Below are 16,958 nucleotides of genomic sequence, written 5' to 3'. Positions count from 1 at the left end.
ACACATTAACTCCTTTCACATTTCACTAATTACCAGGTCAAACCGGCTTGTACCTAGTAATTACTGTGATGTGAAAGGGGTATTAGTCTCCTGGAGGGGATTTCCAGACAGTAGACAAGTATTTATTTTATACTTTCCATATTGTTACAAATAAAACTTTGCGTTTGCAGTGCTGCCATCTGTAACCATGCCTTTATTTGTGTAACCTCTCCACAGCGCCATCTATCAGCTGAGGAGTTTTATCAAGTGTTTGGAATGACCATATCAGAGTTTGACCGCCTGGCACTGTGGAAAAGGAATGAGCTGAAGAAGCAAGCCAGACTTTTCTAACTCTCTCTACCATGTGCCTCAATATGTACAACCTCTATAAATATATTTATAAATAATGTATAACTACTACACATGATATATATATATATATTGTATTATAGGAATATCTCCAGAGGAATTTACTTTATACTTTTCAGAAGTGAAAGGGACTTCGACCTAGTTCTATGCAATGTGTTGTAATCCCTTTTACCACTGCAAGGTTATTCTGTGGAGAGAGATATTTTCAACTCTTGGGTTATATTTTTTAAAATACTGTTTTTTATGCGCTGCTATTTTGGAGAGTTTAAAGACTTCAATAAATCTACATTATTAATATTGTTACAATGCATCTTCAAAATAGAGTTGTTTTGATGTCCAAAAGTTCCAGTGATGACTGATTGGCGGGTACTCAGAATGTGCACTATTTACAGGTTGAGCCTCCCATATCTGAAAATCCAGTATTCCAAACACAGATGTATCCTCTTACATCTAGCCTCAGTGGGCCAGGCAGCACCAGCTTCCTGTCGCAAGTGAGCTGACAGGTCTTGTGAGATACTGCTAGTGCCGGGCATCTCTTCTGGTGAAAATGCATCTTAGACGCAACGCATTGCAACTAGGATGCACGAGACTGTGCAGATTCATTGAGTCTGTACATGAAGTCTAAAAGAACTTGGTATGGAATTTTTTTTTTACTTGCGCTACATTGTTGCTCGATATGAAAGTGACACATATCAAATGAACTAGTGCAGTCTTCTGGTGTATCCTATTCACACAACATTGCTTCTAAGATGCATTATTGACAGAAAAAGTGAAAGACGCTAGCATAGTCTCACGGGACCTAGCATGCTTAAAAAAGTCTGTTTGGTGTCACTGCAGCAATGATGTGGTATTCAGAAATTCAACATTTATTGGGGCGCCGACTGAGATGGTGACACTTTTGTATTCTGGTGGTTCCATGTACACAAACTTTGCGTAAAATGATTCCAAATATTGTATAAAATGACCTTCTTGCTATGTGTATAAGGTGTATATGAAAATTAATTTCTTGTCTCTATACCCCTTTCACACCGGCCACCCGGTATCTTTAACCTTTAACCCGGTATCTTTAATCTTTAACCCGGTAATTTGCATGTGGTGTGAATTGGCTGCACCCGGCAAAATGACCCAGCACTGAAAAACGCATGGTAATTGCCGGGTGCAGCCAATTCACACCACATGCAAATTACCGGGTTAAAGATTTTCAATTTGCTGGAAAAAAATGTGTTTTTCTGTGGTATGAAAGGGTCAACATGGGTCTTAAATCCCGGCACTCCGACCCTGATCAAGAGCACTCGTTTTTCATCAAATTCCTGGGTTGAAAATCTTTAACCCGGTAAGTTGCTTCTGGTGTGAAAGGGGTAATAGACTTGCTGAGACGGGTTCATCCCCAAGATATCTTATTATGGTATGCAGAAAAATCCAAAATCCTTCTGGCCTCAGCATTTCTGATATGGGAGACTTAACCTGTACATATGCTACAGTCCATCGGTGTCAGTGCAGGTTGCAGCAAAATGAAGCCAGGCATTTATTCATGTACAGAAACAGGCTGATGCGTATTAACTCCACAGACAGAACTGACGCTGCCTTTCCCTGGTCACTGGACTTTTCAGTGATTTGGTAAAAATGATTTTTTTGTAATCACTTTATAATATTTTATTACCTTTCAACATTATTTCTTTGGTAACTGCAAAACAAATATTTTAAGTTTGATAACCAATGACATCTCTAAGCAAAATGTGTTTCTTTCAATGTAAAACAAACAAACAAACAAAAATAAAATCATTTATTCCATCTGTTTTAGGACATATGCCCTTATTCTGGTTCACTCGCAAAGGCAAATTCCTTCTCAAATGGACAAAACCATGTGCACTGCAGGTGGGGCAGATGTAACATGTGCAGAGAGAATTAGATTTGGGTGAGTTATTTTGTTTCTGTGCAGGGAAAATACTGACTGCTTTATTTTTACACTGCAATATATAGTAGATCTAACTTTATAGTAAAACCCCACCCAAATCTAATTCTCTCTGCACGAGTTACATCTGCCCCACCTGCAGTGCACATGGTTTTGTCCATTTGACAAGGAATTTGCCTTTGCGAGTGAACCAGAATAAGGGCCATAGAAATATAAGGCGTGTGAGGAAGTTATGTTTTATTTGCCCTGTGCAACAAGACATAGCATGGTCAGCAATAATTTAATATAGATGACAAAACTAGTCTGCTACAAATGTTACATAGTGTTCAGGTCCCCTGTAGGCAGATATTGGATACCTTTCTTCTCCATGTTTTCCCAGTCATACCTTTGTCATGCCTTCTATACTGTAAAGTATATTGGAAGTATAGTGCCATCTAGTGTGCACAGTTACCACATTCTTCAAAGTAGGTGCTTATAGATGACTGCAGTCTATTACAATGATATTGCCCTCTTAACCTCTATTAAGTGTCATTAAAAAAAAAGCATTATATAACTCGATTTTCAACAAATAAGCCTTTTTTACCTTATCATTGTGCTGTCATACCAGAAACTTTTTGACTTAGAGGGAAATTTAACTTTATAAACTTGTAATTGATAATATGATGATGTGCAAATATTTTGTTTTTTCGTTTATTCCATTGAAAACAAAATGTCACATTTGCAGCCTCTCTATAGCACTAAAGGCCAATTTCCCTCTGGCAAGAAATTAAACCCCTGACACATGGGAAACACAATTGCATTTGACATGTTGGTTAGTAGGCATTTGCTTTTGATAGTGTATACTCTGTTGACCTTAATATGTTCTTAGTCTGTTGAATGCAACCAAACAGATCAGGGAACGTCTAAACAACTACACCGCAATGCAGATACTCCCATCTGACAGTACTAAAGTGGTTTGTTACATAGAGGTAGATATATAAAGCAGTGATAAGTGAGGAGAAGGGGCTCATGGCAACCAATCACCACTGAAGTGACATCTATAATTTGCATAATATAAAATTATACAGAGCAGCTGATTGGTTGCCATGGGCCATTTTTCCTCCCTTATCACTGCTTCATACATCTACCCTAAATCCTCTGCATCAATTCCCATACCTGTTTACATGCTTTAACGAGTGTTAAAGCACTCGTTTCCCAAACTCCACCATTACAGTCCATGTTTTAAGTATATTCATGCTTGAACACAGGTGATTTAATTACTATATGACTCAATTTGATGTTACCTGGGGGTATATATACTAATGTTTGATTTTGAATTCAAATTTCTTTGATTTAAATCAATCTAATCCAATTAAACTTCTTTTCACTCCTCAATTCCATATTTACTAATATTTGATTTTGCATTTGATATAGAAATCGATGTTGTTCCATTCAGACTAGTGATTTTGTGTTGGGATAAGATATCCATTTCTAAATACCCTATAAAATATCAATGTAAAAAAGCCTTCCCCATTTATTCCAATTGCACAAATACAGTATATCACATGCACATGTAATAGAGAAAATCTCCGGGTCTAAATTTTAGATTTGCTTTTCTGTCTGAAGGGGGTCTGACAGCGGCAGGAGGAATAACCCGGCGCTTCAAATTGCCTGTTTATTTGGCCGCGGCTGTCTGAAAGCGGTATTAGTTAGTATACACCCCTTGGACTGAGACTGAAGCGTGGATATCCATAAAACCTTGACTGTAATGGCAAAGAATGTGTAAATGGCTAAGCCACAGCTTTTTTTGGTACTTGTGTATTATAGCGGCGCCCCCGATGTGCATTGCGCGATGTTTATATCGGGTCGCATGGCATGCGATGCAACGCGATTTTTGCCCCCTATGCGATGAAAGATCGTATAAGCACCATAAAGGGTGCTTTTAAGCACCCTAATGGGTGCTTACAATGTGAAATGCACCCCACGCCACCCCCTCCCCCCACACACACACTATAAACGTGAACCCGAAGCGTGGCGAGCGAGCCCGCGAGGGGCGGCGGTACGCGTCCTCCGACCTTTTCATACCCCCACTATCCACGTCGGTGTGGAGTTGAGAATAGAAAGTGTGGCGAGCGCAGCGAGCCACCGAGGCCGAAGCGTGGCGAGCGCACGCGGATACCTTCACAGGTATCGGAGTCCCCTTGCGGACTTCACAGGTATCTTCACAGGTAACTCCACGCCGACGTGGATAGTGGGGGTATGAAAAGGTCGGAGAACGCGTACCGCCGCCCCTCGCGGGCTCGCTGCGCTCGCCACGCTTCGGGTTCACGTTTATAGTGGGGGGGGGTGGCGTGGGGGTGCATTTCACATTGTAAGCACCCATTAGGGTGCTTATACAATGTTTAATCGCGTCGCATCGCATTGTATGGCATTGTATGCCATGTACAATGTCATACAATTTTAAAATTGTATGACATTGTACAGCATCGCGATATCGCGTCGCATCGCATACCATCGTATGCCTTATGCGATGGGCGCCGCCAAAATACACAAGTACCCTTTTTTTATTTTATTTTTTTATAAGAGGACTGCAACAATTCAGAAACATAAAAAACATAACCCCCTATTATTGTGTCCGGGTAACTTTTTTAAGTCAATAGAAACGCTTCTAAAATTCTCACTAGTGGATATGAAGTAGAAGCAAAGAACTACAAGGTCTGTTGGGTTACCTTTTACTTGTTTAACAAACCCAGCTACAGACAGCAATGAGTTCCAGGGTTTTCCAAACCATAACAGTTCAGGTTTAAGGATATCCATGTTTGAGTCAAGATAGTTCATTCAAATTGACTAAGGTGCTATGTAAGTCACATGTCCTCAAGCATGGATATCCTGAAAACCTGGACTGGAACATTTGGAGTTTGGATAACTCTGGCTTAGGCATACAATATTTCCAAATGCATTTTCAAATAATGTCAGATTTTTGCTGGAAATCAAATATGTAATCTAAATTGCATTCATGACCAAATGTATTCCTAATGTACAAATAGAGTCATTGTTTTAGGACAGTAAGAATAATATAGAATCAGAATATTTTTGTGGTTGCTCCGTGATTCGCTGTAAAATCCCTCCCAGTAAGACCCAACAGAGACTACAATGCACCAAGCACATCCCAGTGAGCCCCCGATAGAGAAGATGTCATCAGCCTCCTCAACTATATATACCTGAGGCAAGAACACATGTAGGAAATAACTGTCAGAGCAGCAAAAGTTCTTCTCTCTGAATCATTTCTTATCTCTGTTTGCCTTGGATTTGGATTCCAGATATGTTAACTATTAAAAAAAAAAACAGTTGCCTCCCTAAAAATGCCTCCTTGTGTCTGTCCTATGCACTTTATGCACTGTACATATGTATCCGCATGTGTTTTCATTCTATTGTGTACAGCAGTTAAACCTTGGGCTTTTTTTAATATATATTTCTTTTTTTTGGTGTTTGTTGTTTTATCTGTAGTCTAAAAACAGCAACCTGCCAACATAAACAGTTGTTAAAATGAATAAAATCCCTCCTGGTGAGATTATGAAAGAACGGCATTTCAAAGAAATATTGTATTTCATAGGAAGGCCGTCTGATGTCATTTACTTGTGTCCTGCTGGGGCTGATCTGCTGGCAAGTGCAGAATATCAGGAATACTTGTACAGTGCCAGAGGGAGACATGTATAATCACATGATAGCATGTACCAATCACTAGGTCACTGGCTGCATGATGGCCACATAAACAGGCCAATTACATTCCTCCAATAACTCATGTCATACATTATACATATTTCAGAACTCACAACTAAAACCTTATTTTGGAATAGGCACAATACTAGCCATGAGTAAATATAATTGTCTTTATGATAGTATAGCATTAGTATGATGATCCACACAACTGGGGTACAGCAAGGACTTGTTCTGCACTCTTTTTGGTATATTATCCTTTGTTTGTATTATTATTTATATTGTACCTATATATAATGCAATGCTTTAAATAAGATTTCTATCATTTACATGAGTCCCTGTCCCAGAAGAACTTACAATCTATATTACCTACCTCTCATCTACAATGTTATGAATCTCCTGGGTGCAGTTGTGCGAATCCCTTGGGTGCGGTTGAGCGACAAGTCCCAGGCCAGTAACCAGTGATATGTGGTCACTAGGGTAACAGTGTCTAGGTTGGACAGTCTAAACATCGACACGTGAAAAAGGTTTTACATCATTTTTTTCTTTTTTACTGACTACCAACTGCAGCAGGGCACAGTGCCCAATGCATGGCAAGCATAACACCTTTTTCCATACCTCCCAACTGTCCCATTTATCGCGGGACCATCCCGTTTTTTTGGGACGCAATGCGTTTGCGTTTTTTTGGGACGCAATGATGACTGCATATGTTTCCTTGCAGGTAACCATGGTTAATAGAGGAACAACAATGATTTCAAGCACCAACCTCCTTTTAAAGCATCCAGCTTCTATTCTTACTAAATCAGCATGGCAGAGTGATATCCAGCCTTGTCCTCATTAGCACTCTGCTAATAAGAGAAGAATCATGACATGATGTCAGCTGGTCCTTTTGTGGCAGGGCTTAATGCAGTGGAAATGTTGTTTTTGGGCTTGAGTTCTTTGTCATGGCAAAGATGCACTTTACAATTCATTTCAATTTATCTGATCACTCTTTATGACGCTCTGCAGTATATGGAAATTGGCATCATAAAAACTGAGGCTGCAGTCTTTGTGAAAGTCAATTTTTGTGTCATATTTCACAACTTTTGGCCATAGCTGTAGAGAAAGGTGTTTCCCTGGAAGAGGGGTGGGGCCCCTTCAAAACATTTCTATGGGCCCACAAACTTCTAGCTTTATACATGTCTCGGGATGTACTTTATCAGTGCTACACACTTATAATTAGTTATCACAATGATAAGATGGAGAGCCAGTATAGTGTAAACCTCCGATAGTCGGGATTCCAACGGTCAATTCTCCAACATCAGAATCCCAACTGTCAGAAGCCCGACAGGGAGGCGAGCACATTCAAGCCCCTTATGGGCTCACTGCGCTCTCCATGCTGAGGACTCGGTGGCTCTTTGTGTTTGCCACCAATTCTATTCTCCTTCTACAGGGGTCGTGGACCCCCACAAGGGAAAATAACCTATGTAAGTCGGAATTTCTATTTTCGGGCTCCTCAGAGTTGGGATTCCCATGTTGGAGAAACGACTGTCAGAATCCCGACTGTCTATGAATCATCTATCACCCGCGGTGATCTCCCTCATGTCAGGACAATGTGACTGCTTGCCATCAGAGATTTAGTGCAATTATAGGATCCTGTAGAGCAGGGGTGGGCAACAGGCAGTCCACAAACAGCTCCTGGCCCACCGCTGGGCTCTGCTGTATGTGTCTGCTGGCGGCTATTTGTGCTCGCGGTGTAGTCCTGTGTAGCCGACGCTCAGCCTGTGCGTAGCAGACGCTAGGCATGGCCCAGCACATGCACGAAATGCCGCATGACTACGCCGCGTGCACACACAGCCATCATAGGACACACATACAGTAGCGCCGAGCCGCCCACTCCCCGCATGTCACTACAGCCACAGCGCCGCCATCAAGGATGGATGAGTCGCCGTGACTGAATGGGGCTGCAATCGGCGCCATTTTTCAAGGCTGGCGCGTTGGATATCTGCTGGAAGTAATAAGTGGCCCCCCAGCTGAAATAATTGCCCACCCCTGCTATAGAGCATGAGCACAAAATTATTGAAACCTAAAAACAATTTTTCTTAAACGTTTTTAGTACTTCTAATGGAGAAAATACAGTATAGGTCATAATTAGGCAAATTTACCTATAAAAACACTGTGTGAGGCTTAATTTATTTTTACTGCTGAACAAAAGCTTGAAGACATTTAAACTCATCAGCGTTTAGCAGGACTAATGCTTGTTTGCAGAGGATGGTATCATTGTTGTAACAGAAAGAGAAAAATCTAGGGCAAAATAACAACAGAAGTCTCGACAGTCTGCCAAGTTCTATTGTTGTGAATAGGAAATGGAGATGTAAGAAAACAGACTGCTATGTTTCCAAGCTAAAGACCTGATTCAGTAAGGATCGCATATGATAAGCTGCTGGCAGCAGCTTATCATATGCAATCTTAAGCTATGTAAATGCAGGAGGAGGTGTATACCACCCCCTGCCTGCATTTGCCATTGTATTAAACTCTGATGTGATCTCAGTTTAAAGGTCCCCATACATTAGGCCGACTTAGTCCTTAGGACAAGTCGGACCCAATTCTCCTGTGAGCCGCCTGGGAGCTCCCCGGGAGGCTCACACACAATTTGGCACTTGATGAGCCAAATTTGACATGTGATAAATCGCTTTATCACATGTCCGGGCGCAGGGGGCGGGCGGTGAGGGTCAGGGGGCGGCGGTGCTCTTATCAGGGGGAGCAGTGGGACGGGCAGCGGGTCCCTGAGTGCTAAGCTGGCTGCGCCGGGGAGTGCTGACCTGGCCGGGCGGTGATGATCATAGATATCAGCTCAGCCAATCAGAGAACGGCTAGTCATTTGACAGGAATTTTAAAATCTAATACCCGCCACTGCGCGTCCCGTCCCGCAGCGCTGTTGTGCTGATATCTATGATCATCACCGCCCGGCCAGGTCAGCACTCCCCGGCGCCGCCAGCTTAGCACTCAGGGACCCGCTGCCCGCCCCACTGCTCCCCCGGTGTCTGCATGCATATGCCTGTCAGGTGGGCAGGCATATGCATACAGGGAGGTCGGACGTGATCGTATGTACTGACCGTCCGACCTCCCTGATCCGGTCTGATGCGCACGGGACCGCGCATCGGATCGGATATCACACACCTGTGATTCTGGGCCGATTTCACCTGATTTTCGGCACAAAGTGCCGAAATCGGATGAAATCGTCCCAAAATCGCATAGTGTATGGGGGCCTTTAGAGATCATCACGACCATCGGTCACATTGTCCCTCTGCAACTGCAGTCTGATTAAGTCTAACCTTACTGGGACTCAGTGGCGTGTGGTGGGGTGAGGCTGTGTCCTCAGCCATTTACCTCACCGCACGTCCCTGCTGAGACTCCCCATGAACGCCTTTGTTTTGCTATGTGATCGCAGGACCTGATGGGGAACTGCGCTGTGGTTAGCAGAAGCGACACCTAATGAATAAGCCCCAAAGTTCATACATAACGTCTAAAATCTCCAGCTCTTAAGTAGATGGTTTGAAGTATTTTCAAAAATAAACTCCAGCTTTAGACATTGAAACCTCAATTAGCTATATGACAGGTATGGCAGAGGCCTCACCGGGTGACACCCTGTGTGCATTTTGCATTACCACTCATGCGTTTTTGTCACTGGGGGGAGTATCCAGTATCCCCCGGAGGTGCTGGTTGGGCCAGAGATGGGGCTGACAGCAGTGTCAGCTCTTTATCTGTGACAGGAGTCAAGTGCTGCAGGAGAGTATACCACTGCAGAATCCGGCTCCTGTCACTGCAGAAGAGCTGGCAGTTTGGTGCCACCCCTTTTGAGGGTGACACCCAGGTGCGGGCTGCACCCGGCTAGTGATGCCACTGAAGTACGGTTTTAAGCACTCCGAAGAAGCTCACCTGTCTGTGCTCTGTAATGGCTGGATGTGGGGAGGGTATGTGTAATTCACAGCACTGGACACTGAAGCCCTGTGTCTTATCAGCTAGGGAGAAGAAAGCATTTCTGGCTAAACTTACAGTATGTTCCTTATTACTCACTGTGGGGCAAGTAAGTCAACTACAATTACAGTCACGCTCCATACACAGAAGTAAGGGCCAATGTTTATGTACATCTCCGGTGATGTGTGATCCGAGCATGTACAGATGCTACAATGCACATGTGCAGGTCTGGTTCCCCAGCATTGGTCGCACATGAAGGGACTAGGGGCCTCTCTCGCTCTATGCAGTCTGTGCATGCAGAACGCGGAACTGCAACAGCCTCCATCTGGAAATAGGTGCTCAGCTGTCCTCTGCAATTGCCCCGTGATGGAGTCTAGGGTCACTCCCCCCACCCCTGCTGCCCCGTGTTGGAGTCTAGGGACACTCCCCCCAGCCCTGCTGCCCCGGGTGGGAGTCTAGGGTCTTTTCCCCCATCCCTTCTGCCCCATGAGGGAGTCTAGGGTCACTCCCTCCACCCCTGCTGCCCCGTGTTGGAGTCTAGGGTCACTCCCCTCATCCCTGCTGCCCCGTGTTAGAGTCTAGGGTCACTCCCCCCACCCCTGCTGCCCCGTGTGGGAGTCTAGGTTCACTCCCCCCACCCCTGCTGCACCGTGTGGGAGTCTAGGGTCACTCCCTTGATCCCTGCTGCCCCATCTTGGAGTCTAGGGTCACTCCACCCACCCCTGCTGCCCCGTGTGGGAGTCTAGGGTCACTCCCCCCACCCCTGCTGCCCCGTGTGGGAGTCTAGGGTCACTCCCCCCACCCCTGCTGCCTCATGTTGGAGTCTAGGGTCACTCCCCCCACCCTTGCTGCCCCGTGTGGGAGTCTAGGGTCACTCCCCCCACCCCTGCTGCCCCGTGTGGGAGTCTAGGGTCACTCCCCCTACCCCTGCTGCCCCGTGTGGGAGTCTAGGGTCACTCACCCCACCCCTGCTGCCCCGTGTGGGAGTCTAGGGTCACTCCCCCCACCCCTGCTGCCCCATGTGGGAGTCTAGGGTCACTCCCCCCACCCCTGCTGCCCCGTGTGGGAGTCTAGGGTCACTCCCCCCACCCCTGCTGCCCCGTGTGGGAGTCTAGGGTCACTCCCCCCACCCCTGCTGCCCCATGTGGGAGTCTAGGGTCACTCCCCCCACCCCTGCTGCCCCGTGTGGGAGTCTAGGGTCACTCCCCCCACCCCTGCTTTTCTTAATATGGCCCGGATTATGTAATATCAGGTCCTGTCATTTCATGATGCATGGTTGTGGCAGTCCAATGGTGCGGAGTGCCTTCTGGTGGAATATAGGGTTAGGGTTTGGTACTAGGGGGAGGATTAGGGGGTTTAATCATTCTCCAGAAGTTCTCCTGACATCAGTGCAGGACCCAGAATACACAAAAGCAGCACTGGGCAGACTGTGGAAATGGTTTGAAGGGCCAGCGAGCAGGTAAACGCCACTCTGCTGAGTTCCCAACCGCGCCCCTGTGAACAGCTGCAAGCCAGGAAAATCAGTGACATGGAATTAATCCCCCCCTCGCAAGCGCTGCGAAGGCCATGGGGAGATAGAGGCCTCTGCTGATGTCAGCGGCCCTCCCAACGGCCAGGGAACGCCTGTGTTTTCTGGGGCACTCCCAGAAAATGCGGTACCGCCCTTACACACCCGTATGGTGTCAATCATCTTGCGAGCAGCCAGCGAAGGCTAGCCTTTGCTGGCTGCCTTCAAGCGGATGGCTCGCACATGCGCACTGCATTCTGTGCGCCTGCCTGGTCATTGAAAAATTTAACCCCTTCACGACAGAGCCAGTTTGTGCCTTCATGACAGAGCCCTTTTTTTCAAATCTGACATGTCTCACTTAAGTGGGGATAACTTTTTTTTGCTTTTACTTATCCCAGTCATTTTGAGATTGTTTTCTCGTGACACATTGTACTTCAAGTTAGTGGTAAATTTTGGTCGATACAGTCTGTGTTTTTTTGTGAAAAATACCAAAATTTCGTGAAAAAATGGAAAATTTAGCAATATGCAAAATGTCACATTTTCTGCTTGTGAGACAAATAATCATACCACTCAAAATAGTTAATAACTAACAAAGACCATATGTCTACTTTATGTTGCAATCATTATTTCAACCTCCTTTTCATTTTTTTGGACACTAGGAGGCTTCAAATATGACTAGCAAATTCTCAAATTTTCAAGAAAATTTCAAACACTGATTTTTTTAGGGACCAGTTCAGTTCTGATGTGACTTTGAGGGACTTGTATGTGAGACACCCCCATAAATGATGCCATTTCAAAAACTGCACCCCTCACAGTATTCAAAACAGCATTTTGGAAGTTTGTTAACCCTTTAGGTGTTTCACAGGAATTAAAACAAAGTGTAGGTGAAATTTCAAAATTTCTTTTTTTTTGCAGAGTTTCAATTTTAATACATTTTTCTAACGAATACAGTAGATTTTACTAGAGAAATGTGACTAGAAATTGATTCCCCCAATTCTTTTGTTTTTAAAAATATCCTATATGTGGCCCTAGTGTGCACGTTGACCAAACCACAGGCTTCATAATAGAAGGAGCATCTACTTGATTTTGGAGCCTCCTTTTTATGAGATTTTTTTTTAGGCACCATGTAGGTTTCTAGGCACCATAAGTGCTAAAAGTTAGGAACCTCCCCCACAAGTCACCCCATTTTGCAATCTACACCCCTCAGGGAATTCATCTAGGGGTATAGTGTACATTTCAAACCCCCAGGGGTTTCACCAATTTTGGTACAACTGGGATGTGAAAATGGAAAATTACATTTTTTTACACAAACATGCAGTTCTGGCTCAAAATTTTTCATTTTCACAAGGAATGAAGGAGACAAAGCACCCCAAAATCTGTGCCCCAATTTCTCCCGAGAACGGCAATGCCTCACATGTGACCAAAAAATACCAGTTGGGTGCATGGCAGGACTCAGAAGGGAAGGAGTGATTTTTGGATTTTGCAGCACAGATTTTGGTGGAATGAATGGTGGGTGCTATGTTGCACCAATACAGTGGAACCCCCCCACAAGTCACCCCATTTTGCAAAGTACACCCCTCAGGGAATTCATCTAGGGGTATAGTGTACATTTCAAACCCCCAGGGGTTTCACCAATTTTGATACAACTGGGCAGTGAAAATGAAAAATTACATTTTTTTACACAAAAATGCAGTTCTGGCTCAAAATTTTTCATTTTCACAAGGAATGAAGGAGACAAAGCACCCCAAAATCTGTGCCCCAATTTCTCCCGAGTACGGCAATGCCTCACATGTGACCAAAAAATACCAGTTGGGTGCATGGCAGGACTCAGAAGGGAAGGAGTGATTTTTGGATTTTGCAGCTCAGATTCTGGTGGAATGAATGGTGGGTGCTATGTTGCATTAGCAAGACTCCCAAAGCACCAATACAGTGGAACCCCCCCACAAGTCACCCCATTTTGCAAAGTACACCCCTCAGGGAATTCATCTAGGGGTATAGTGTACATTTCAAACCCCCAGGGGTTTCACCAATTTTGGTACAACTGGGCTGTGAAAATGAAAAATTACATTTTTTTACACAAACATGCACTTCTGGCTCAAGATTTTTCATTTTCACAAGGAATGAAGGAGACAAAGCACCCCAAAGTCTGTGCCCCAATTTCTCCCGAGTACGGCAATGCCTCACATGTGACCAAAAAATACCAGTTGGGTGCATGGCAGGACTCAGAAGGGAAGGAGTGATTTTTGGATTTTGCAGCACAGATTTTGGTGGAATGAATGGTGGGTGCCATGTTGCATTAGCAAGACTCCCAAAGCACCAATACAGTGGAACCCCCCCACAAGTCACCCCATTTTGCAAAGTACACCCCTCAGGGAATTCATCTAGGGGTATAGTGTACATTTCAAACCCCCAGGGGTTTCACCAATTTTGGTACAACTGGGCTGTGAAAATGAAAAATTACATTTTTTTACACAAACATGCACTTCTGGCTCAAGATTTTTCATTTTCACAAGGAATGAAGGAGACAAAGCACCCCAAAGTCTGTGCCCCAATTTCTCCCGAGTACGGCAATGCCTCACATGTGACCAAAAAATACCAGTTGGGCGCATGGCAGGACTCAGAAGGGAAGGAGTGATTTTTGGATTTTGCAGCACAGATTTTGGTGGAATGAATGGTGGGTGCTATGTTGCATTAGCAAGACTCCCAAAGCACCAATACAGTGGAACCCCCCCACAAGTCACCCCATTTTGCAAAGTACACCCCTCAGGGAATTCATCTAGGGGTATAGTGTACATTTCAAACCCCCAGGGGTTTCACCAATTTTGGTACAACTGGGCTGTGAAAATGAAAAATTACATTTTTTTACACAAAAATGCAGTTCTGGCTCAAAATTTTTCATTTTCACAAGGAATGAAGGAGACAAAGCACCCCAAAGTCTGTGCCCCAATTTCTCCCGAGTACGGCAATGCCTCACATGTGACCAAAAAATACCAGTTGGGCGCATGGCAGGACTCAGAAGGGAAGGAGTGATTTTTGGATTTTGCAGCACAGATTTTGGTGGAATGAATGGTGGGTGCTATGTTGCATTAGCAAGACTCCCAAAGCACCAATACAGTGGAACCCCCCCACAAGTCACCCCATTTTGCAAAGTACACCCCTCAGGGAATTCATCTAGGGGTATAGTGTACATTTCAAACCCCCAGGGGTTTCACCAATTTTGGTACAACTGGGCTGTGAAAATGAAAAATTACATTTTTTTACACAAACATGCACTTCTGGCTCAAGATTTTTCATTTTCACAAGGAATGAAGGAGACAAAGCACCCCAAAATCTGTGCCCCCATTTCTCCAGAGTACGGCAATGCCTCACATGTGACCAAAAAATACCAGTTGGGTGCATGGCAGGACTCAGAAGGGAAGGAGTGATTTTTGGATTTTGGAGCACAGATTTTGGTGGAATGAATGGTGGGTGCTATGTTGCATTACCAATACAATGGAACCCCCCCACAAGTGACCCCATTTTGCAAACTAGACCCCTCAGGGAATTCATCTAGGGGTATAGTGTACATTTCAAACCCCCAGGGGTTTCACCAATTTTGGTACAACTGGGCTGTGAAAATGAAAAATTACATTTTTTTACACAAAAATGTACTTCTGGCTCAAAATTTTTCATTTTCACAAGGAATGAAGGAGACAAAGCACCACAAAATCTGTGCCCCCATTTCTCCAGAGTACGGCAATGCCTCACATGTGACCAAAAAATACCAGTTGGGTGCATGGCAGGACTCAGAAGGGAAGGAGTGATTTTTGGATTTTGGAGCAAAGATTTTGGTGGAATGAATGGTGGGTGCTATGTTGCATTACCAATACAGTGGAACCCCCCCACAAGTCACCCCATTTTGCAAACTACACCCCTCAGGGAATTCATCTAGGGGTATAGTGTACATTTCAAACCCCCAGGGGTTTCACCAATTTTGGTACAACTGGGCTGTGAAAATGAAAAATTTCATTTTTTTACACAAAAATGTACTTCTGGCTCAAAATTTTTCATTTTCACAAGGAATGAAGGAGACAAAGCACCCCAAAATCTGTGCCCCCATTTCTCCAGAGTACGGCAATGCCTCACATGTGACCAAAAAATACCAGTTGGGTGCATGGCAGGACTCAGAAGGGAAGGAGTGATTTTTGGATTTTGCAGCTCAGATTCTGGTGGAATGAATGGTGGGTGCTATGTGGCATTAGCAAGACCTCCGAAGCACGGTGAAATGATGAACCTAATAATCCATAGATGTGTGGTATATTTTGAAACACTCCTTTATACATAGGCCGGGTTTGTCGGGGCAAGTTTCACAGTGGAAAATAGTTTCCTTTCTTATTCCCTTTTTATAGCAAACTTTGCACCTTTTTTGTGTCCTGCCCTTTCTTGCAGTGGAGGGGATTTCGTTGGGAAAATGCTGCCCTGGTACAATACGGGGGCCAGTACTAGAAGTACTGGGGCCCTCTGCCTGCTGGTTCCCAAATATTAGGCCCTTTATGACTTCCTCTTGAAAGTGCATAAATGTCCCCCTCTGGCCGGTAGAACGGAATAGCACGTAAGCGTTATACAGTGCCATCTGGATGATATACACGGCCAGCTTCTTGTACCAGATATTTGTTTTCCGCAGGGCACTGTACGGCTTCAGTACCTGATCTGAAAGATCCACTCCGCCCATGTACTTATTGTAATCTAGGATACAATTTGGTTTTGAGGTGTGGGTACTGGTACCTCGTACAGGGATGGAGGTGGTACTGTCTCCATGAATTGTTGTCAGTATAAGGACATCCCTCTTGTCCTTATATTTGACCAACAACATATTTTCGGTGCATATTCCCCTGCTTTCACCCCTTCTTAGTACTTGGGCAATGTGCGTTTTGGGGAGGCCTCTTTGGTTCTTGCGCACAGTACCGCAAGCTGCTGTACCTCTTGAACCAAGGGCCTTAAACAGGGGGATGCTGGTGTAAAAGTTATCCACATAGAGGTGATAACCCTTATCCAGGAAGGGGTGCATTAAATCCCAGACAATTTTTCCACTAACACCTACGAGGGAGGGGGGGCATTCTGGCGGTTCAATTCTTGAATCCTTCCCTTCATATACCCTAAACTTGTGGGTGTACCCTGTGGTGCTTTCACACAGCTTATACATTTTTATGCCATACCTTGCCCTCTTACTGGGAAGGTACTGGCGGAATTTAACCCTTCCTTTAAAATGTATAAGGGACTCGTCGATACTAATACATTTATCAGGGATGTATAGCTCTGCAAATTTGGCACTGAAATGATCAATGACCGGCCTGACTTTGAATAGCCTGTCAAAGGTGGGATCATCTCTGGGTGGGCACTGTGCATTATCGGTGTAATGTATAAATTTATGGATCGTCTCAAATCGAGCCCGGGGCATGGCCATACGGTAAAATGGGGTGCTGTACAGAACATCTGTACTCCAATATTGCCTAATTTGTGGCTTTTTTACTATGCCCATATGAAACACCAGACCCCAAA

General features: G+C 44.5%; 1 protein-coding gene across 1 annotated transcript in view; it reads left to right on the top strand.

Annotated features, from left to right (window-relative positions):
* The window catches only part of ABLIM3 (actin binding LIM protein family member 3), a 189,184-nt gene extending 188,541 nt beyond the window's left edge, over positions 1-643 (top strand). The window contains exon 22 of the mRNA XM_083181974.1: positions 217-643. Within this exon, the coding sequence (XP_083038100.1) occupies positions 217-330 (114 nt within the window). The 3' untranslated portion in view covers positions 331-643. The remainder of the gene's footprint in view (positions 1-216) is intronic.
* The last annotated feature ends 16,315 nt before the right edge of the window (positions 644-16,958 follow it).

Source organism: Crinia signifera, chromosome 4 (genome assembly GCF_055691185.1).
Source record: "Crinia signifera chromosome 4, ASM5569118v1, whole genome shotgun sequence".
Classification (NCBI taxonomy): domain Eukaryota; kingdom Metazoa; phylum Chordata; class Amphibia; order Anura; family Myobatrachidae; genus Crinia; species Crinia signifera.
This window is presented reverse-complemented; position numbering and strand designations above follow the sequence as displayed.